At 42.8% G+C, this 22,556-nt stretch overlaps 1 protein-coding gene across 2 annotated transcripts in view; it reads left to right on the top strand.

The window, feature by feature from the left end:
- Positions 1-22,556, top strand: part of RFNG (RFNG O-fucosylpeptide 3-beta-N-acetylglucosaminyltransferase) — a 46,050-nt gene that overhangs the window by 11,614 nt on the left and 11,880 nt on the right. Inside the window, exons 4-8 of one of the 2 annotated variants that reach the window (XM_073588136.1) lie at positions 9,685-9,787; positions 16,354-16,507; positions 17,585-17,670; positions 17,757-17,922; positions 20,363-20,552. In XM_073588136.1, coding sequence (XP_073444237.1) covers positions 9,685-9,787; positions 16,354-16,507; positions 17,585-17,670; positions 17,757-17,922; positions 20,363-20,365 — 512 coding nt within the window. In that variant the 3' untranslated portion in view covers positions 20,366-20,552. Of the gene's footprint in view, positions 1-9,684; positions 9,788-16,353; positions 16,508-17,584; positions 17,671-17,756; positions 17,923-20,362; positions 20,553-22,556 lie in introns of those variants that run through there. The other variant, XM_073588135.1, reaches the window with a different exon arrangement.

Raw genomic sequence — 22,556 nt, 5'->3', positions numbered from 1 at the left:
ACTTGTTAGTTATAACAAATTATAGTGACGATATCTATAGATAAAGCTGAGTGTATAACTCCGCATACACACATTCACTATAGACACATTCACTATATTCACAGCAAGAAACTATCTGGAAACCATCTGCAGTGACTTTGAAAACTTAGGCAAGAAAGTGAAAGAACTGGGAGCGCAGGTTGTTTTCTCTTCCATCCTCCCAGTGGATGGCCATGGAACAAGGAGGTGGAATAAGATTGTGCAGGTGAACTGGCTACGTCAATGGTGCTGTCAGCAAGGATTTGGATTTCTGGATCACGGAGTGAATTACCGATGGACTACTTGCTAGAGATGGGGTGCACCTTACGAAGACTGGAAAACATGTATTTGGAAGTCGCCTTGCTGCACTCATCAGGAGAGCTTTAAACTAGAACAATGTGGGAAGGGAAGCAAAAGGCCAGAAAAAGCCATACACCTGACAAATGCTATTGAGAGCTCTGCTATTAGAAGTGGAAAGGAAGAACAGAGACAAAAGAATCTAAATAATAAAAATATTGGAGAAAGAGAAACCAATCACAAACTAAAATGTTTCTATACTAATGCACAAAGCATGGGCAACAAACAAGGATGATTGGAACTACTAACGCAGGAAAAGAAATATGATGTCATTGGAATCACTGAAACTTGGTGGGACGATACACATGATTGGAATACAAGGCTAGAAGGATACAACTTATTTGCAAGAAACAGACTTGATAAATGAGGAGGAGGTGTCGCATTGTATGTTAGAAACGCGTATATCTGCACAGAGATTGAAGCTTCAGAGACTGGGAGTTCTGTGGGAACTGTTTGGGTAAGAATAGAAGGACAGAACAATGGAAAGGACACCATTGTAGGCATTTACTACAGGCCGCCTGTGCAAGCTGAAGATATGGATGAACTCTTTATGCATCAAATGGCCAAGTTCTCCAAAAAATGACTTAATTGTCATGGGAGATTTCAACTATCCAGACATTTGTTGGGAATCTCTCTCAGGCAAAACTAACAAGTCAAGGAAATTCTTATCCTCTCTTGCTGACAATTTTATCTTCTAAAAGGTAGGAGAGAAAACAAGGGGAACTGTTACCTTGGATCTAATCCGTATACAATTGGAAATGGTTGAGGAGGTAAAAGTGGCTGGGACCCTAGGAGGTAGCGACCATGCTATTTTAGAATTTTGGATAACTAGAGGAGGAAGACCTGTGAAGATTCAGACGTCAAGGTTAGATTTCAGAAAGGCAGATTTTAAGGGATTCAGAAAGAGAATTGGAGGGATCCAATGGCTGGATATCCTTAAGGACAAAAATGTCCAGGAAGCATGGGAAATATTGAAAAATGAAATTCTCAAAGCACAATCGTTAACAATTCCGAGAAGCTGGAAGAATAGGAAGAATTTAAGGAAACCAGGATGGATGAACACTGAACTTAAGCACATGCTAAAAAGGAAGAAAGAAATATCAAATGGAAAGGGAGGCATAGCTAAAGAAGAATATAATGCTGTCTGCAGAACCTGCAGGGCACGAATCAGATTGTCTAAAGCTGACAATGAATTGAGGCTTGCAAGAGACGTCAAAAGCAATAATAAAGGATTTTGGGGATATGTCAAAAGTAAAAGAAAAGTCAAAGATGCTATAGGATTTTTACAGGATGAAAATTATGAAATGATAAGACAGGATGTTGAGAAGGCCGAACTTTTAAATTCCTATTTTGCATCTGTTTTCTCTCAGAAAGGAAATGTAACATCAACTATTCTTCACTGTCCTATTAAGGGAATAGAAGTATCCAGGATATCTATAAACAGAAATATAGTGAGGAAACACTTAGCTAACCTAAATGAATTCAAGTCTCCAGGTCCAGATGAATTACACCCCAGAGTATTGAAGGAGATAGCAGAAGAAATTTTTGAACTGCTCTCCATAAGCTTTGAAAATTCGTGGAGAACAGGAGAAGTCCCAGAATACTGGAGAAGAGCAAATGTTGTTCCTATCTTCAAAAAGGGGAAGAAGGTGGACCCAGGCAACTATAGGCTGGTGAGTCTGACTTCTATACCAGGAAAGATCTTTGAACAAATTATTAAACAACATGTATGTCAGTACCTGGATAAGAATGAAATGATTAAACAAAGTCAGCATGGGTTTGTAACAAGTCATGTCAGACTAACTTAATTTCCTTCTATGACAGAATCACTGATTGGGTGAATCGGGAAATGCTGTAGATATACTTTATCTTGACTTCAGCAAAGCATTTGACGAAGTATCTCACACAATCCTTATTGAAAAAATGGCTAAGTATGGAATGGACACGGCAACTGTTAGGTGGATTCATAACTGGCTTAGTGATCGGACCCAAAGAGTGGTCGTAAATGGCTGCACATCCAGTTGGAAGAATGTCTCAAGTGGGGTACCACAGGGCTCTGTCCTGGGCCCTGTATTGTTCAACATCTTTATCAATGATTTAGATGAAGGAATTGAGGATAAACTGATTACATTTGCTGATGACACAAAGCTTGGAGGGATGGCTAATACTAGAGAAAAGAGAGAGAAGATTCAAAAATAAATAAACTGGAGAAGTGGGCAGCAACTAACAGAATGGTTTTTAACAGGGAAAAATGCAAAGTACTACATCTGGGCAATAGAAATGAATAAGGCATATACAGAATGGGAGGAATAGGGCTGGCTACTTTCACACATCAGTTTTTTGCCGTCAGGCAGGATCCGGCTATTTTTAGAAAAAACGGATCCGGCATAAATTTTGGAGAACTGTAGAAACGGATCCGTTTTTCTGCTGGATCCGTCTAGCAGGTTATATCTGTTTCCTGGGGGCTGGCCAATTGGATCTGAGCATGCGCAGACTTAAAAAAACAGATCCGGTGGCTGGATCCGTCTTTCTGGATCCGGCGCATTCCGGCGCCCATAGACTTTCATTGCAGCAAAAAGCCGGAAGCGTCGGATCCGGCGCTTCCGGCTTTTTCGCCGGAGACAAAAAACGTTACAGTAGCCATTTTTTCCAGACGCCGGAATGAGACAAGTAGCCGGATCCGGCAAAAAACGGATGAAACGCAATGCCATCCGGCGCGATCCGGCGCTAATGCAAGTCAATGGGGAAAAACTGGATCCGGCATTGCATTTTGCCAGATCCGGTTTTACAAAAAAAAAGCCGGATCGCGCCTGACGGCAAAGAACTGATGTGTGAAAGAGGCCTAAGCAACAGCACATGTGAAAAAGACTTGGGTATACTAATAGATCACAGACTGAATATGAGTCAACAGTGTGATGCAGCAGCAAAAAAGGCAAATGCAATTCTAGGATGTATTAACAGAAGCATACAGTCTAGATCACGTGAAGTCATTATTGCCTTCTACTCCTCTTTGGTCAGACCTCATCTGGAATACTGTGTCCAGTTTTGGGCGCCATATTTTAAAAAAGACATCAACAAACTGGAGCAAGTTCAGAAAAGTGACCAGAATGGTGACCGGTCTGCAAACGCTGTCTTATGAGGAAAGGTTGCAGGATTTGGGATTGTTTAGCCTGCAAAAGAGAATGGGCATGGGACTATGGGATGGAGGATAATTATAATTTGTTATAACTAACCACAGTTAGTTACTATGCCCGGGCAGCGCCGGGCTCTTCAGCTAGTACAGCATAAAGACAGTGGACAGCACAGCAGGGAGAATGGGTTGCCTGCTCAAAGTTCAAGGACCCAGTTGAACATAAAAATCCATAAGAGAAAAGAGAGCAGCACGCCTTCCGGGTGAAAATTGCTTGCAAAGATTCTTTATTCTGCCATCATAGAGTACAACCTTTCGGCCATATTGTGGCCTTTTTCAAGTATACCAGGTAATACAAATGGCCTTATATAGTGTGGCTCAGCCAATCACCAGTCACTTAACACGTATTACAAATGACAATAGATTACCACATATAATTACATCCATCAGATACATGAAAAAAACACAAGCATTTCATCATAGGAATCACACTATCAAAAGCATCATTTTTATGAATATCAAGAGAATAGTCAATATATAAACAATATGCCCCAGAGCCCTCCACCAATCATCACAATGCATCCGCATATCCATGACAATAAAACGCCAATCGGTACCGCCGATGCATTTCAACTCTGTATTCATACCCACCAACCGATATTCCCCTTGAAATTGGCGCCATCCCCCATAGCCAATAGCATACCGCCTCTTATCCCATGCATAAGAAGGAGATATCCCTCTCCTTACAATTCAACTCGCGTAGCGAGGCATCATATGCAAGCTCCGGGTCACATGGTTGGCTCAGCCCAATGACGCGCACACCAAGGCAAGCGATCGCATGACGTGCCGGTCGCACAGCACCACGCAAGCATGGCGCCATGTCCCAGACACCACCACGTGAGACACGTGCCAGAGGAGCCGCGCACGCGCCGCCATACCAAGAGGTCGCGATCCCGTGACCTACCAACCACAGACACCACGCATGCGCAGATAGACATAAACAGGGAAACACAATGTATAGACACATCAAAAACAAGAAAAACAAAGGGAAAAAATACAAACATATAAAAATACAAAAATATAGCAGAGTAGAGGGCTCGGGGAATAACAGACAAATATTCCAAAAATTGACTATATATCTCTCAAATTTTCATATTTCAGGACCGTTAAGTTCCCGTGTCCTCCAATCGCTATCATAGAAACCTACAAAAAATATAAAGAAAAAAACAAATAAAACCACAAGAAAAACGCCATTAAAAACCACATTTACCCTCCAAAATGAAGGATAATGTCAAGAGACTAAGGGTTAGGTAAAATGTCTGAAGATTCTAATCCAAATTTAAACCTCTTGGCTGTAACGTGTCAAGTGTCGATATCCATCTCAGTTCTTTTTTTCTTCAACATATAACCCTATCACCCCCTCATCTCAATGTAGGGACTCCATCAATCACCCTAAACCTCAACTGATTAACCGAATGTCTGCAATCAATGAAATGCTTCGGAATAGGCAACTCCAACAATTTGATCCTAAGAAAAAAGAATTGAGATGGATATCGACACTTGACACGTTACAGCCAAGGGGTTTAAATTTGGATTATAATCTCTTGACATTATCCTTCATTTTGGAGGGTAAATGTGGTTTTTAATGGTTTTTCTTGTGGTTTTATTAGTTTTTTTTTCTTTATATTTTTTGCAGGTTTCTATGATGGCGATTGGAGGACACGGGGACTTAATGGTCCTGAAATGTGAAGATTTAAGAGATATATAGTCGATTTTTGGAATATTTGTCTGTTATTCCCCGAGCCCTCTACTCTGCTATATTATTGTATTTTGTATTTTTATATGTTTGTATTTTTTTCCCTTTTGTTTTTCTTGTTTTTGATGCGTCTATATATTGTGTTTCCCTGTTTATGTTGATCTGCGCATGCGTGGTGTCTGTGGTTGGTAGGTCATGTAATCGCGACCTCTTGGTATGGCAGCGCGTGCGTAGCTCCTCTGGCACGTGTGTCTTGCGTGGTGGTTTCTGGGACATGGCGCCACGCTTGCGTGGTGCTGTGCGAAAGGCACGTCATGCGATCGCATGTTGTCGGGGGGGCGGCGCAGGCGCGCTGGCCTGGATGTGCACGTCATTGGGCTGAGCTGACCATGTGACCCGGCGCTTGCATATGATGCCTCGCTACGTGAGTTGTATTGTAAGGAGAGGGATATCCCCTACTTATGCATGGGATAAGAGGCGGTATGCTATTGGCTATGGGGGATGGCGCCAATTTCAAGGGGAATATCGGTTGGTGGATATGAATGCAGAGTTGATATGCATCGGCGGTACCGATTGGAGTTTTATTGCCATGGATATGCGGATGTATTGTGGTGATTGATAGAGGGCTCTGGGGCGTATTGTTTATATATTGACTATTCTCTTGATATTCATAAAAATGATGCTTTTGATAGTGATTCCTATGATGAAATGCTTATGTGTTTTTTTTTTTTCATGTATCTGATGGATGTAATTATATGTGGTAATCTATTGTTATTTGTAATACGTGTTACCTGAGTGGTGGTTGGCTGAGCCACACCATATAAGGCCACCATTTGTATTATCTGGTATACTTGATAAAGGCCACAATATGGCCGAAACGTTGTCCTCTATGATGGCAGAATAAAGAATCTTTGCAAGCAATTTTCACCTGGAAGGCGTGCTGCTCTCTTTTCTCTTTTTTTGAGAAGAGACTTGCCGTATTTTTCAGACCATAAGACGCACTTTTTTCCCCAAAAATTTTTGGGGAAAGTGGGGGGTGCGTCTTATGGTCGCAATGTTCCTACCTCCGAGGCTGGTGCGGGTGCCACGGGGCTCTGTAGTGCGGTGGTGGCAGCGGGCTGTGCTCCGGTGCAGGGGTAGCGGCTCTCTGTGCTCCGGTGAGATTTGAATCTCGTCCCCCGAGATCTCGGGCCGAGATCTGAACCTGCGCATGCGCCGTCCCCAGACCGGCTGCCATCTTTCCGGCGTCCATGCTCCCGGAGGCCACCGCAACATGGCGGCGGCCAGCAAGGGATGTGCGGGGGCCTCCGGGCTTGGAGGAAATGCCGGCGGAGCCGCCACCCGTGCATCGGAGAGCAGAGAGCCGCCACCCTCACCCCACAGAGCCCAGCTGCCACAGCCCACCTGCCCAAGCACAGCCCAGCTGCCCCAGTACAGCCCAGCTGCTCCAGCACAACCAACCTGCCTCAGTACAGAGCCGCCACCGCACGAGCCTGGACCACTGAATGACCCCTGTGACCACTCCTCCACCTGTGCCGGATCCCTTCCCAGGTAAGCTGAATTCGGACTGTAAGACGGACCCCCATTTGACACATTATTTTTTTTCCTTATTTTCCTTCTGAAAATTGGGGTGCGTCTTATGGTCCGGTGCGTCTTATAGTCCGAAAAATACGGTAATAACTGTCTATAAATATCTCAAGGGCTGTCACATTGCAGAAGGATCATCTTTTTTCTCATTTGCACAAGGAAAGACTAGAAGCAATGGGATGAAACTGAATGGGAGGAGACACAGATTAGATATTAGAGAAAACTTTTTGACAGTTGGAGTGATCAATGAGTGGAACAGGCTGCCACGAGAGGTGGTGAGTTCTCCTTCAATAGAAGTCTTCAGAGGCTGGACAGATCTGTCTGGGATGATTTAGCGAATCCTGCTTTGAGGAGGGGGTTGGATCAGATGGCCCAGGAGGTCCCTTCCAACTCTACGATTCTATGATCCCGCATCATCCCGTCAAAGCCACTGGACTACTATCCCTAATATCCCACATCATCCCGTCAGCCATAGCCAACGGACAACTACTCCTAATATCCTGCATAATCCCGTCACAGCTGCCGGACTATTGCCCCTAATATCCCACATCATCCCGTCAGCCAGAGCCACCGGACTACTCCCCCCTAATATCCCACATCATCCCATCAGCCTGGGGTCAGAACCAGAGTGCTGAGTGGAATGGCCCTAACTTCCATATCAGTCCCTCCAAAGAAATGCCACCCAACACCATTACTGACCCGCTGCCAAACCGTTCATGCTGTTGCAGGCAGCAGATTGCTCTCCACGGCGTCTCCAGACTCTGTCCTGTCTGTCACATGCTCATTGTGAACCTGCTTTCATCTGTGAAGAGCACAGGGTGCCAGTGGCAAACTTGCCAATCCCTGTGTTCTGTGTCAAATGCCAAGCGTCCTGCTGGAGTTAGGCTGTGAGCACAACCCCCATCTGTGGATGTCGGGCACTCAGACCATCCTAATGGAGTCGGTGTCTAACCGTTTGTGCAGACACATGCACATTTGTGGCCTGCTGGAGGTAATTTTGCAGGACTCTGGCAGTGCTCCTCCTGTTCCTCCTTGCACAAAGGCGGAGGTAGCGGTCCTTCTGCTGGGTTGTTGCCCTCCTACGGCGCCCTCGACGTCTCCTGGTGTACTGGCCTGTCTCCTGGTAGCGCCTTGAACCTCTGGACACTATGCTGACAGACAAAGAAAACCTTCTTGCCACAGCTCGCATAGATGTGCCATCCTGGGTGAGCTGCACGTCCTGAGTCACTTGTGTGGGTTGTAGAGTCCATTTCATGCTACCACTAGTGTGAAAGCACAACCAACATTCAAAAGTGACCAAAATATCAGCCAGAAAGCATTGGTACTGAGATGTGGTCTGTGGTCCCTACCTGCAGATCCACTCCTTTATTGACGGAGTCTTGATAATTGCCAATAATCTCCATCTGTTGTCTATTCCATTAGTACAACAGCATGTGAAATTGATTGTCAATCAGTTTTGCTTCTTAAGTGGACAGTTTGATTTCACAGAAGTCTGATTTACTTGGAGTTATATTCTGTCGTTTAAGTGTTCCCTTTATTTTTTTTTACATAAAAAATATATATTTTTTTTTGAACCTGAAGAAAATGACAGATGTTTTTGACCTTCTTGCCTTCATATAGGATTTTGGTCTGTAGACATGTATCACTAATAATCTTAATGGTTTATTATGGTTTTCTAATGTGTCTGTGATTTTATGAGAGGTTGTTAAAAAAAAAAAATCAAGTTGGCAACCCTGCTATGATTCTGTGACCATCATGGGCAGCACATGCATGACAGTGTACTATCCTTGATCTGTCGGTAATTAACATTGTAGTGGATAGGAGAAGCTTTGTCATTAATTTATCTTGGCTATACGTGAAAATCACGGATAAAACACTGATGATAAAATCTGACACTGACCAAACACTGCTGACACTCCGACCCAGAACACTGATGGTAAAATCTGACACTGACCAAACACTGCTGACACTCAGACCCAGAACACTGATGGTGAAAACTGACACTGACCAAACACTGCTGTCACTCAGACCCAGAACACTGATGGTAAAATCTGACACTGACCAAACACTGCTGACACTCAGACCCAGAACACTGACGGTGAAAACTGACACTGACCAAACACTGCTGACACTCAGACCCAGAACACTGATGGTGAAAACTGACACTGACCAAACACTGCTGTCACTCAGACCCAGAACACTGATGGTAAAATCTGACACTGACCAAACACTGCTGACACTCAGACCCAGAACACTGACGGTGAAAACTGACACTGACCAAACACTGCTGACACTCCGACCCAGAACACTGATGGTAAAATCTGACACTGACCAAACACTGCTGACACTCCGACCCAGAACACTGATGGTAAAAACTGACACTGACCAAACACTGCTGACACTCCGACCCAGAACACTGATGGTAAAAACTGACACTGACCAAACACTGCTGACACTCAGACCCAGAACACTGATGGTAAAATCTGACACTGACCAAACACTGCTGACACTCCGACCCAGAACACTGATGGTAAAAACTGACACTGACCAAACACTGCTGACACTCCGACCCAGAACACTGACACTTTGGCCATCTTTTTGCAAACTTGAACAAACAGACGTCTGAATGAGGCCTTAAGCAGGGTTCTGTGGTCACCCATTTGAGATGTCCATCTCTGCTCTGCAAACAGGGCAGGAATGGTGGGGCCCAAGCAGATGGATTTCCTTAAGAACATTTTTAATGCATGACATGAATTTCCATGAGGTTTGCATTTCTCAGTCATATATGTTTGGAAACTGACACTCACACCTGTGTCACTTCTCTTGTCTTTTGCAGGAAATCAGATGGTGAACACTAACTGTTCTGCAGTCCACACTCGCCAAGCTCTTTGTTGTAAGATGGCCGTGGAGTACGACAAGTTTGTTTTGTCATCCAAAAAGTAAGAAGTGATCTGTAGTGTGAACACAAGGTCATTTCATGTTTAAACAGATTACCACTCACTTTATTTGATTATATTCGCAGATTTTTATTTCATCCCTAAGTCGCTGCATCCTTCAGTGGATTTTCCTTTTAGGACTTTATGGGCTGTATTGATTACCGTATATACTCGTGTATAAGCCGACAACCCCCCCCATGCTCCATATGAATATATACGAGGGGCGCCTGAAAACTTCGCGGCCCACCCATGAAATCTTTTTGCATAGTCTTGTTTTGCAATGCAGTATGTTATTTAGTTAGTTGAATGGTCTCATGAGTAATCTGGATTTATTTTGAATTTTTTTGTTTCCGTTACAGCATTTTAAAGTTGGGTCGCAAGGCTGAAATATGGAAATGGAGAAGTTGGCAAAGTTCACACATCGGATGTTGCAATGGCTGCAATTCCACATTCCACCAAGGTGCTTTTTCATCTGTGGGAATAGGTGATAGTCCGAGGGAGCCAAATCAGGGGAATAGGGTGGGTGCTGAAGCAGTTGGAAACCACAGGAGTGAATTGCAGCAGCCGATGTGTGAACTTTGCCAACTTCTCCATTTCCATATTTCAGCCTTGCGACCCAACTTTAAAATGCTGTAACGGAAACAAAAAAAATCAAAATAAATCCAGATTGCTCATGAGACCATTCAACTAACTAAATAACATATTGCATTGCAAAAAAGATTTCATGGGTGGGCCTCGAAGTTTTCAGGTGCCCCTCGTATGCCCATATAATAATGCTGCACAAAGGTTATTGGTGGCCCATAACATGCTCCATATTAATATATGCCCCATATAATGCTGCTGCGATTTAAAAAAAAAAAAAAAGACATACTCCCCTCTCATCAGCTGCCCGCTGCTCCTCAGCGTCGCCGGCTCTCTGCAGTGACTGTTCAGGCAGAGGGCACGCACTAACCACGTCATTGCGCCCTCTGACCTGAACATCACAGACAGAGGACCCGGGAGACTGAGAGGTGAATATGGCATGGCATGGCTGGCTCACCCTCCCCTAGTCCTACTCACCCTCCTGGCGTCTGCATATCTGGATTTGCTACACATCTCAGTCCCGGCTCTCTGCATCTCCCTTCCTGTCTTCTTCCTGTGTGGTCACGTGGTACCCCGCTCATTAAAGTCATGAATATGCGGCTCCACAGCCGGGACTGAGATGTAGCAGAGCCAGATATGCAGACACCAGGAGGATGAGTATCATGTGTCCTGCTCCCCCCTCCCTCGCCGGCTTTTAGGTGTATGACTCGTGTATAGGCCGAGAGGGTCTTTTTCAGCCCAAAAAAGGGGTTGAAAACCTTGGCTCTTATATACGGTACCTTTATTGGTTATCGTCCAGCCTTCTCAGAACTCATTATTATTGGTATTTGTAATTTTTCATAATGGAATCTTCTATCCTACGACAGTTGATGCTGCACAAAAATATAGTGTTAGGCCCCCTTCACACATTCGTTTAATGATCACAAATATGGACACATACACACTGTCCGTGTGAAAAACCTGCAGACATGTCCTTTTTTTTCTTTACACACCACAGACAAAATGCATGCTGCACACGTGCACGCTGATGGAACACGGATGACATCTGTGTCTCATCAGTGTGACACATACGGGCGCTTGAGAAAAATCCGTACAGTTATTGCTGTTCCCAGGCGCCAAGTGCTGAATTAAACTCATCATTGTCCCCTGGTCTCCCATTGATCAGTAAGACCACACAACGTTAATGAGACTTGTAATCAGCACCTGCCGTCTGTATACAGCTTTAACTACAAGTCTCATCATTGTTCCTTGGTCTCCTTACGACCAGGCGATGCTGATGAGACTTGTAGTCGGCACCCACTTTGTAGCGAATATCTATATACTGTGTGTGTGTGTATGTGTGTGTGTAACTATCTATCTTATAAAGCTCAAGTGTGTGTATGTCCGGGATTGGCATCCGCACCGTCGCAGCTACAGCCACAACATTTGGCACAGTCACACGTCTGGACCCAGAGAGTGTCCTAGGCTATGTTGTGAGGCGAAATTTTAACCCTGCGCGTTCCAATTCACCAAACAATTATGCCCCTATCTACATAATGGGAGGGGAAATTGTGTATCAAGCCCCGCCCCTCATTATGATGTTATAATGGTTGCCATGGCGACGCTGATGTCGTCATAGGTTGCAAGCCCCGCCGCTCATTATGATGTCATAATGGTTGACTATGTTATGGCGAATATGTATGATGGGCATATGGGCATGGGATGGAGGATGTGTGATGGGTATATGGGCATGGGACTATGGGATGGAGGATGTGTGATGGGTATATGGGCATGGGACTATGAGATGGAGGATGTGTGATGGGTATATGGGCACGGGACTATGGGATGGAGAATATGTATGATGGGTATATGGGCACGGGCCTATGGGATCGTGGATATGTATGATGGGTATATGGGCACGGGATTATGGGATGGAGGATAATTATAATTTGCTATAACTAACCATGGTTAGTTATTATGCCCGGGCAGCGCCGGGCTCTTCAGCTAGTATCTAATATATAAAGCTCAAATGTATGTATATATGTGTGTGTCCGGGATTGGCATCCGCACCGTCGCAGCGACAGCCGCAAAATTTGGCAAAGTCACACGTCTGGACCCAGAGAGTGTCCTAGGCTATGTTGTGAGGCGAAATTTTAACCCTGCGCGTTCCAATTCACCAATTTTGCCCCTATCTACATAATGGGGAAAAAGTGTGTGTGTGTGTGTGTATCAAGCCCTGCCCCTCATTATGATGTCATAATGGTTGCCATGGCGACGCTGATGTCGTCATAGGTTGCAAGCCCCGCCACTCATTATGATGTCATAATGGTTGACTATGGGATGGAGGATGTGTGATGGGTATATGGGCACGGGATTATGGGATGGAGGATAATTATAATTTGCTATAACTAACCACAGTTACTATGCCCGGGCAGCGCCGGGCTCTTCAGCTAGTGTGTGTGTGTGTGTATATATATATATATATATATAATATATTCTGTGTATCAGGCCCCGCCCACTCCACATAGCCACACTCACTCCACACGCAAAGCCAGTATAATAAGGATCATGTATATATCATATATAATTTCATAGGCACATCTTGACCACAACAGGAACACTGCCTGTGTTGCCCATAGCAACCAATCACTAAGCATCTTTCATTTCACCAGAGCTGTTTAAAAGATGAAAGCTGAGCTGTGATTGGTTGCTATGAGCAAGTTTTCATCGTAGACAGTTGTGGTGGTATTATCATTTCTATGGTGTTATTGTCCTTCTGTAAAGCTGGAAATAACACAATTTATTACCGTACCGACACAGACCACCCTCTGACACAGACTGCTGGGGGAGCCCAGAATCAGGAACTTCTTTTTCTGGAGAATGCCAAGAGTGTGCAAAGCAGTAATCAAAGCAAAAGGTGGCTACTTTGAAGAACCTAGAATATAAGACACATTTTCAGTTGTTTCACACTTTTTTGTTAATTATATAATTCCACATGTGTTAATTCATAGTTTTGATACCTTCAGAGTGAATCTACAATTTTCATAGTCTTGAAAATAAAGAAAACTCTCAATGAGAAGGTGTGTCCAAACGCTTGGTCTGTTATATATACCGTATATACTCGAATATAAGTCGAGATTTTCAGCCCAAAAAATTGGGCTGAAAGTCCCCCTCTCGTCTTATATTCGAGTCAAATATAAAGGGGGTCGGAGGGAGCGGATGTGTCAGGTCATACTTAGCCGTCCTGACGCTGTGTCTTGAGCCCCCAGCTTCTCCCCGTGCTCTCTCTTCCTGCCTTCAGCGGTCACGTGGTGCCGCTCATTAAAACTCATGAATATGCGCATATTCATGAGTTTTAATGAGCGGTACCACATGACCGCTGAAGGCAGGAAGAGAGCGCGGAGAAGCTGGGGGCTCAAGACACAGCGTCAGGACGGGTAAGTATAGCGATACTCACCTGTCCTGCGTCCATGGCTGCTTGCTGCTGTCTGTCATCGGTCAGTGACTTCAGACAGCAGGGGGCGTGGTGACGTGGTTAGTGCGCGCCGCGCCCCCTGCAGTCTAAACGTCACTGACTGATGACGTGGCAGATAGCGGTGAGCAGCCATGGACGCAGGACACGTGAGAATCTGACACCCAGCGACGGAGAGGTGAGTATGTCTTTTTTTTTTTATTTTTACATGCAGCAGCAGCAGCATGGGGGCAGCATATGGGGGAACAATCTATGGGGCTTCTTCTGGGGTCAGCATATGAGGGAACAATCTATGGAGCTTCTTATGGGGGCAGCATATGGGGGAAGAATCTATGGAGCTTCTTCTGAGGACACCATATGGGGGAATAATCTATGGAGCATTTCCCACCCTAGACTTATACTCGAGTCAATAAGTTCTCCCAGTTTTTTGTGGCAAAATTAGGGGGGTCGACTTATACTCGGGTCGACTTATACTCGAGTATGTGTATATATATATATATATATATATATATATATATATATATATATATAATATATTTACACACACAGAGCCTTGCGAAAGTATTCGGCCCCTGGGACTTTTCAACCTTTTCCCACTTGTCATGCTTCAAACATAAAGATAACAAATGTAACTTTTTGGTGAAGAATCAACAACAAGTGGAACACAATTGTGAAGTTGAACGAAATTTATTTGTTATTTTAAATTTTTGTGGAAATTCAAAAACTGAAAAGTGGGGTGTGCAATATTGTTCGGTCCCTTTACTTTTAGTGCAGCAGACTCACTCCAGAAGTTCATTGTGGATCTCTGAATGATCCAATGTTGTCCTAAATGACTAATGATGATAAATATAATCCACCTGTGTGTAATCAAATGCACCTGCTCTGTGATAGTCTCAGGGTTCTGTTTGAAGCACAGAGAGCATCATGAAGACCAAGAAACACAACAGGCAGGTCCGTGATACTGTTGTGGAAAAGTTTAAAGCCAGATTTGGATACAAAATGATTTCTAAAACTTTAAACATCGCAAGGAGCACTGTGCAAGCGATCATATTGAAATGGAAGGAGTATCATGCCGCTGCAAATCTACCAAGACCCAGCCATCCCCTCTAAACATTCATTTCAAACAAGGAGAAGACTGATCAGAGATGCAGCCAAGAAGCCCATGATCACTCTTGATGAACTGCAGAGATCTACAGCCGAGGTGGGACAGTCTGTCCATAGGACAACAATCGGTTGTGCACTGCACAAATCTGGCCATTATGGAAGAGTGGCAAGAAAGCCATTTCTCAAAGATATTCATAAAAAGTGTCGTTTAAAGTTTGAAACAAGCCACTTGGGGGAGACACCAAACATGTGGAATAAGGTGCTCTGGTCAGATGAAACCAAAATTGAACTTTTTGGCAACAATGCCAAACGATATGTTTGGCGTAAAGGCAACACAGCTCCTCACCCTGAACACACCATCTCCACTGTCAAACATGGTGGTGGCAGCATCATGGTTTGGGGCTGCTTTTCTTCAGCAGGGACAGGGAAGATGGATGGAGCCAAATACAGGACCGTTCTTGAAGGAAACCTGTTGGAGTTTGCAAAAGACCTGAGACTGGGACGGAGATTTCTATTCCAACAAGACAATGATCCCAAACATAAAGCAAAATCTACAATGGAATGGTTCACAAATAAACGTATCCATGTGTTAGAATGGCCAAGTCAAAGTCCAGACCTGAATCCAATCGAGAATCTGTGGAAAGAGCTTGAAAACTGCTGTTCACAAACTATCTTCATCAAACCTCACTGAGCTCGAGCTTGTTTGTCAAGGAAGAATGGGCAAGAATTTCAGTCTCTCGATGTACAAAACTGATACACACCCCAAGCGACTTGCAGCTGTAATCGCAGCAAAAGGTGGCACAATAAAGTATCAAGTTCAAGGGGCCAAATAATATTGCACGCCCCACTTTTCAGTTTTTGAATTTCCACAAAAATTTAAAATAACCAATAATTTTCGTTCAACTTCACAATTGTGTTCCACTTGTTGATTCTTCACCAACAATATACATTTGGTATCTTTGTTTGAAGCATGAAAAGGTTGAAAAGTTCCAGGGGGTCAAATACTTTTACAAGGCACTGTAGATATAATCATTATAATTTGTTATAACTAACCACAGTTACTATGCCCGGGCAACGCCGGGCTCTTCAGCTAGTACTATATACAGGAGGTGATAACACACAGGTATATACTATATACAGGAGGAGATGACATATAGCGACAATTTGTGCAATATAATCATTATAATTTGTTATAACTAACCACAGTTAGTTACTATGCCCAGGCAACGCAGGGCTTTCAGCTAGTGATGTGTATATATCTGATTAGTTAAGAAGCTATGGAATTGAATTCTGGCAGGTTGACATGCAACGACTACTTTGACTTTTGGTATAAAATGCTCTTTAGTGTCTAATGGTACGATATAAGTACGGTAGTATACATAGTAGGATCTATATATAAAAGTATAATACCGCCTATTCTTTCTTGTTCTAGGTGGTTCTGTCATTTGGATGATGACAATTATCTGAACTTGAGAGCCCTGATGAGTCTTCTCTCTGCATTCCCACACAACACTGATGTCTATGTAGGAAGGCCCAGTTTAGATCATCCCGTAGAGACCCTGGACAGCGTAAAAGGAGATGGTTCAGTAAGCAGAAATACATATTAATGTCACATCACTGTAATAAGATTGTGCTGAATTCTGATGCAATGGCTTCTTCTTTGTATAAGTCATCAGTGTATGAACAATGAAGAGCCTAATCTCTGAGACCCCAGCTTGGCTCCTTTTGTTTGTCCGTACATATTTTGTGACTTGGTTTTGCTCAGAGTATTAAACTGCATGTAGTCTGAGTGGATGGTAACTTGCAGCTATAATAAAGTAGATTTTAATTCTTGGTTTGCCCAGTTCTGAATAAAACATTAATGTGTGTGTATGTATATATATATATATATATATATATATATATATATATATATATATATAATCTATCTCTCTATATATAAGTATATCCCATGAGAAACCATGAAGCTTAAGCCAGTAAATTTAATACATTTTTATTGAATCAAAAAGATAAAAACCTACATAAAATCAAAGTCAAAGGGAGATATAAAAAATGCACAATATGCGGTCTGCTCAGAAAAATATCGAAAGGCCTACAGGATTGTATGTCAAAAAGGCAAATATTCAAGTCCTGTTATAATTGCATGAATTGATCCGGTTTAGTCACTCAATAAATAATATAAGGCAATGGCCAATTGTTTAAAGCAAATATATATAAAACCAATGTTAGAAAAATAGTACAAAAGAAAAAACATTTTCTTTCTTTCGTACTATTTTTCTAACATTGGATTTGTATATATTTATCTGCTTTAAACAATTGGCCATTGCCTTATATTTATTGAGTGACTAAACCGGATCAATTCATGCAATTATAGTAGGACTTGAATATTTGCTTTTTTGACATACAATTCTGTAGGCCTTGGGATATTTTCTGAGCAGACAGCATATTCTGCATTTTGTATCTCCCTTTGACGTTTTTGATTATATGTCGGTTTTTTAATCTTTTTGATTAAAAAATTTTTTTATTGGCTTAAGCTGTCTCGTTTCTGATGGGATATATTTGTTTAGTAATGGAAGTGCCTTTAATATAGGCTTTAAATAAGTGGATCTACACTATATATAGTAGCTGTATTATGCTGTGACTTGTCATGTGTTCATTTTCAGACATCTCTTAAATTTTGGTTTGCAACTGGAGGTGCAGGCTTCTGCATTAGCCGAGGACTTGCCCTAAAGATGAGTCCTTGGGCTAGGTGAGTGGGTTGAGTGTGTTCGACCATCTTAGCTGTTGCTCCTTAAAAATGAATAGAACCCTAATTTGTTTCCCCTTTTCTTTTAGTATGGGAAACTTCATCAGTACAGCAGAGAAGGTTCGTTTACCGGATGACTGCACTATTGGGTACATTATTGAAGGGATGCTGGAAGTAAAAATGCAGCACAGTAATCTGTTCCATTCACACCTAGAAAACCTACGTAGTCTTCCGCAGAGCTCTTTACTTCAGCAGGTAGGTAGCTTTGCCCTAACTTTTATAGTATATGACTGTCATACTACCTTTAGAGCAAGTTTATGGGTATGCAGGGCAGATTTAAATATGGCTCCCCTTCAAATAAATTAGCTCTGGCCTCTAGAAGTATTTGTCTTAACCAGACTTATATCATTATATCTTTTTTTTTTTTTTTTATTGGTGCTACAAAGTTTTATTTCACTGATCTTGCCACTGTGCTGTCTTTAAAAGTTTGGCATCTGGCTCAACTCTGAAAACCCGCAGTGGCATGTAAATGGTGGGCCACTAGGAAAATGGGCTCTGACTGCAAGTGATATGACAGTCATATCTTTCACATCAGAGTCACTGGCTGATGTTATCACATGATGTCACATTATACAACCCCTGGCAAAAATTATGGAATCACTGGCCTTGGAGGATGTTCATTCAGTTGTTTAATTTTGTAGAAAAAAAGCAGATCACAGACATGGCACAAAACTAAAGTCAATTCAAATGGCAACTTTCTGGCTTTAAGAAACACTAAAAGAAATCAAGAACAAAAAATGTGGTAGTCAGTAATGGTTAGTTTTTTAAACCAAGCATAGGGGAAAAATTATGGAATCACTCAATTCTGAGGGAAAAAATTATGGAATCGCCAAGTAAATTTTCATTTCCAAAACAAACACCTCCATCAAATTAGATCTGCTTGTTAGTCTGCATCTAAAAAGGAGTGAGCACACCTTGGAGAGCTGTTGCACCAAGTGGACTGACATGAATCATAGCTCCAACACGAGAGATGTCAATTGAAACAAAGAGGATTATCAAACTCTTAAAAGAGGGTAAATCATCTCGCAATGTTGCAAAAGATGTTGGTTGTTCACAGTCAGCTGTGTCTAAAATCTGGGCCAAATACAAACAACATGGGAAGGTTTTTAAAGGCAAACATACTGGTAGACCAAGGAAGACATCAAGACCGGAAACTTAAAGCAATATGTCTCCAAAGCAGGAAATGCACAACAAAACAAATTAGGAACAAATGGGAGGAAACTGGAGTCAACTTCTGTGACCGAACTGTAAGAAACCACCTAAAGGAAATGGTATTTACATACAGAAAAGCTAAACGAAAGCCATCATTAACACCTAAACAGAAAAAAACAAGGTTACAATGGGCTAAGGAAAAGCAATCTTGGACTGTGGATGACTGGATGAAAGTCATATTCAGTGATGAATCGCGAATCTGCATTGGGCAAGGTGATGATGCTGGAACTTTTGTTCCAATGAGATTTATAAAGATGACTGCCTGAAGAGAATATGCAAATTTCCACAGTCATTGATGATATGGGGCTGCATGTCAGGTAAAGGCACTGGTAATGGCTGTCGTTACATCTTCAATAAATGCACAAGTTTATGTTGATATTTTGGACACTTTTCTTATCCCATCAATTGAAAGGATATTTGGGGATGATGAAATCATTTTCCAAGATGATAATGCATCCTGCCATAGAGCAAAAACATTCCATGAAAAAAGACACATAAGGTCAATGTCATGGCCTGCAAATAGTCCGGATCTCAATCCAATTGAAAATCTTTGGTGGAAGTTGAAGAAAATGGTCCACGACAAGGCTCCAACCTGCAAAGTTGATCTGGAACAGCAATCAGAGAAAGTTGGAGCCAGATTGATGAAGAGTACTGTTTAACACTCATTAAGTCCGTGCCTCAGAGATTGCAAGCTGTTATAAAAGCCAGAGGTGGTGCAACAAAATACTAGTGATGTGTTGGAGTGTTTTTTTTTGTTTTTTTTTGTTGGTTTGTTTTTCATGATTCCATATTTTTTTTTTCCCTCAGAATTGAGTTATACCATAATGTTTCCCCTATGTTTGGTTTAAAAAAAAGTAACCATTACTGACTACCACATTTTTTTGTTTTTGATTTCTAGTAGTGTTTTTTAAAGATAGAAAGTTGCCATTTGAAGTGACTTTAGTTTTGTGCTATGTCTGTGATCTGCTTTTTTTTTTTTTTTTTTACAAAAATGAACATCATCCAGGGCCGGTGATTCCATAATTTTTGCCAGGGGTTATAGCTAGGAGTGTTATAGTTGGCACAATTGGGTCTATTTTATGCAGGTGCTCAGTAGTGAGATCCTGTTGAACCTGGAACATTCAATGTAGAAAAGCACGGCATTCTATAGTTTTCAAAATGAAGTGTACTTTGTTGGAAGATTAGCATATGGCAGTGTTAGTGACAGGTGACGTTTCTGTCCCACCTTAACCTTGTTCAGGCCTTGTGTCTTGTGGAGTTGGTGTGATTAGCTGCCGAAGACCCAGGCCATGAAAAAGGTCCAGGATAGATTGAAACCTCTCTTCAAGGCTTGTGTTGGTCATCAATAACACTGCCATATGCTGATCTTCCTGTAAAGTACATTGACTTTACAAGACTTATTGAGTGCTGTTTTTTTTCGCAGTGATTATGGCTGGGAGTGACATTACCAAGAAAAGTACATCACGCATTACATTACTGTTTACTTTTAGGATTTTAGAGTGTGGACGAGGCACAAACCTTCATGCTGGCACAGTTATCAGTCGCACATTCTGTATGCTTATGTTTAAATGTAATGTCATAATAAAGAGTAAAACTGACTTTTTAATTCTCTACATACATGTATAATGCAGATTCTGTTACTGTCCTAAATATAATGGGGCATGATATAAATTTTCTGATTAGTTTCCAAATTCTGATTGATGTGATTGTATATATTCACAAACTGTTAGTTCCAGAAATCTTGGACAGTGACCCAATCCTTGTGATGCCACTTTGCATGCCACTATTTTGGATTAAAAATTAAACAACTGAGATGCAATTGAAGAGTAGACTTTCAAGTTTAATTAAAGGGGTTGAACAAGAATATCCTGTGAAACGTATAGGAATTGCAACCATTTTTATACAAAGCCGCCTCATATCAGGAGCTCAAAAGTAATTGGGACAAATTAGCTTTATCATAAATAAAATGTTTATTTTCTAGTACTTTGCAGAGATTCCTTTTGCAGGCAGTTACTTCCTGAGGTCTGAAAGCCACCAAACACTTGGCATCCTCCATTGTGATGCTTTGCCAGGCCTTTACAGCAGCTGACCTCAGTTGTTGCTTGTTTGGGTCTATTTTCCTTAAGTTTTGACTCCAGCATGTGAATGCATGCTCGATGGGGTAGTGATGTGGTAATAGACTTGGCCATTGCAGAATTCCACTTCTTCTTGGCTGTAAAAAAAAAAAAAAAAAAATTCCTGGGTTGCTTTCACAGTATGTTTTGGCTTATTGTCATGGAGTCCCACGACTTTCAGTATCATCTCTATGTTGATTACACACAGATCTGACCCAATATCATCTCCTTACTAACCAGGATCCCACAATGTCAATCCGCTATTTTTATTCTTCTCTGCTAGATTTCTAAAACTTAACATGGATAAAACATAATTCATCATCTGTTTCCCTTACCCCATGACAGCACACCTGAGAGGGGATCTGCCCAGTCAGGACAGGAAACCTACTGAAAATAAAAGGGCGGTACCTCTCCCTCGCTTCAGTTGGATTTCCTTTCCTGACATGGACCCTTGTGCTGAAAGACAGCGGTTCAAGATTTTTGTTTCTTTACACTCACCCACGCTTGTCCCGGCACTGGAAGAGCAGGCATAGCGCCTGTATGCCGGCCTTCAGGTAATGGAAGTGCCGTCCGCGGGTCCTGTGGGGCCTTGTCATACGTGTGGGGCAGCGCAGTCAGGGGTCTAGCGACTCTTCTGCAGCTGCCGCGCCGCTATCCCTACTCCACCGGCTGTTCATCGCTACAGGAGCTCTTCTTCCGGTTGGCGCTGCCGGCGTCGCGAGCAAGGCAAGTTGGGAATGGCCCGCGTGACGTTGGTATGATGCGCCGGTTCCAAGATGGCGGCGCCCATGAGGAAAACGCTGGCCGGTAACATGGGTTTTTTGCCCGGAGGGGTGGTGGAGGAGAGCGCAGGGAATCCCTCTTTAAAAAGGAGGGATGACCACAGAAAAGGCGCTCATGTCCAAAGCTTGTCATGGGGAGTATGTGGAGCAAGAGCAGGAGTTCTTACCAAGTTCTAAGTCTGGTCAGAGAGGATCGGGCACTGCGAGGAGTGGCAGTCATCCCGACCAAAGGTCACAAGGCTTCTCGGCTTCCAGGAGGGACGTATGTTGTACCCCTGATCAGCCTCCGAATCCGTGGTCGAGGAAGGCTAGCACCAAAACAAAGAACAAGGAGTGTGCACTTTGCAAAACCCTGCTGGCAGTTCAGTGGCAGAAGGGTCTCAGCGCTGACTGTATACACACAACAATTCGAGAAGAGACCCCTAACTTTACCACTAGCCTTAGGCCCATAATCAGGGTGGAAGTAAAGGGTTCTCTTAAGTCAGCCCTAAGGAAAGAGGGCAAGAAGACCTATAAGGGGCTCACAGACTCAGAAGACTCTCCTTCGGGTGGTCTTCAGAGATCCCTGTCTCCTCCTCCTCTGCCCAATCCTCGGACAGTGATATAGGAGGCTGACCGTGCTTTCTGACTGAGGATATGTAGAGACTGGTTAAAGCGGTCAGATCTACAATGGGCCTAAAAGAGGAGAAAACACCTAAGTCCTTAGATGATGTTATGTTCG

Source organism: Dendrobates tinctorius, unplaced genomic scaffold, assembly GCF_039654945.1.
Source record: "Dendrobates tinctorius isolate UK_male_01 unplaced genomic scaffold, ASM3965494v1 ptg000103l, whole genome shotgun sequence".
NCBI classification, from domain to species: domain Eukaryota; kingdom Metazoa; phylum Chordata; class Amphibia; order Anura; family Dendrobatidae; genus Dendrobates; species Dendrobates tinctorius.
Note: the sequence above shows the minus strand (reverse complement) of the source record. Positions and strands in the feature narration are given on the sequence as shown.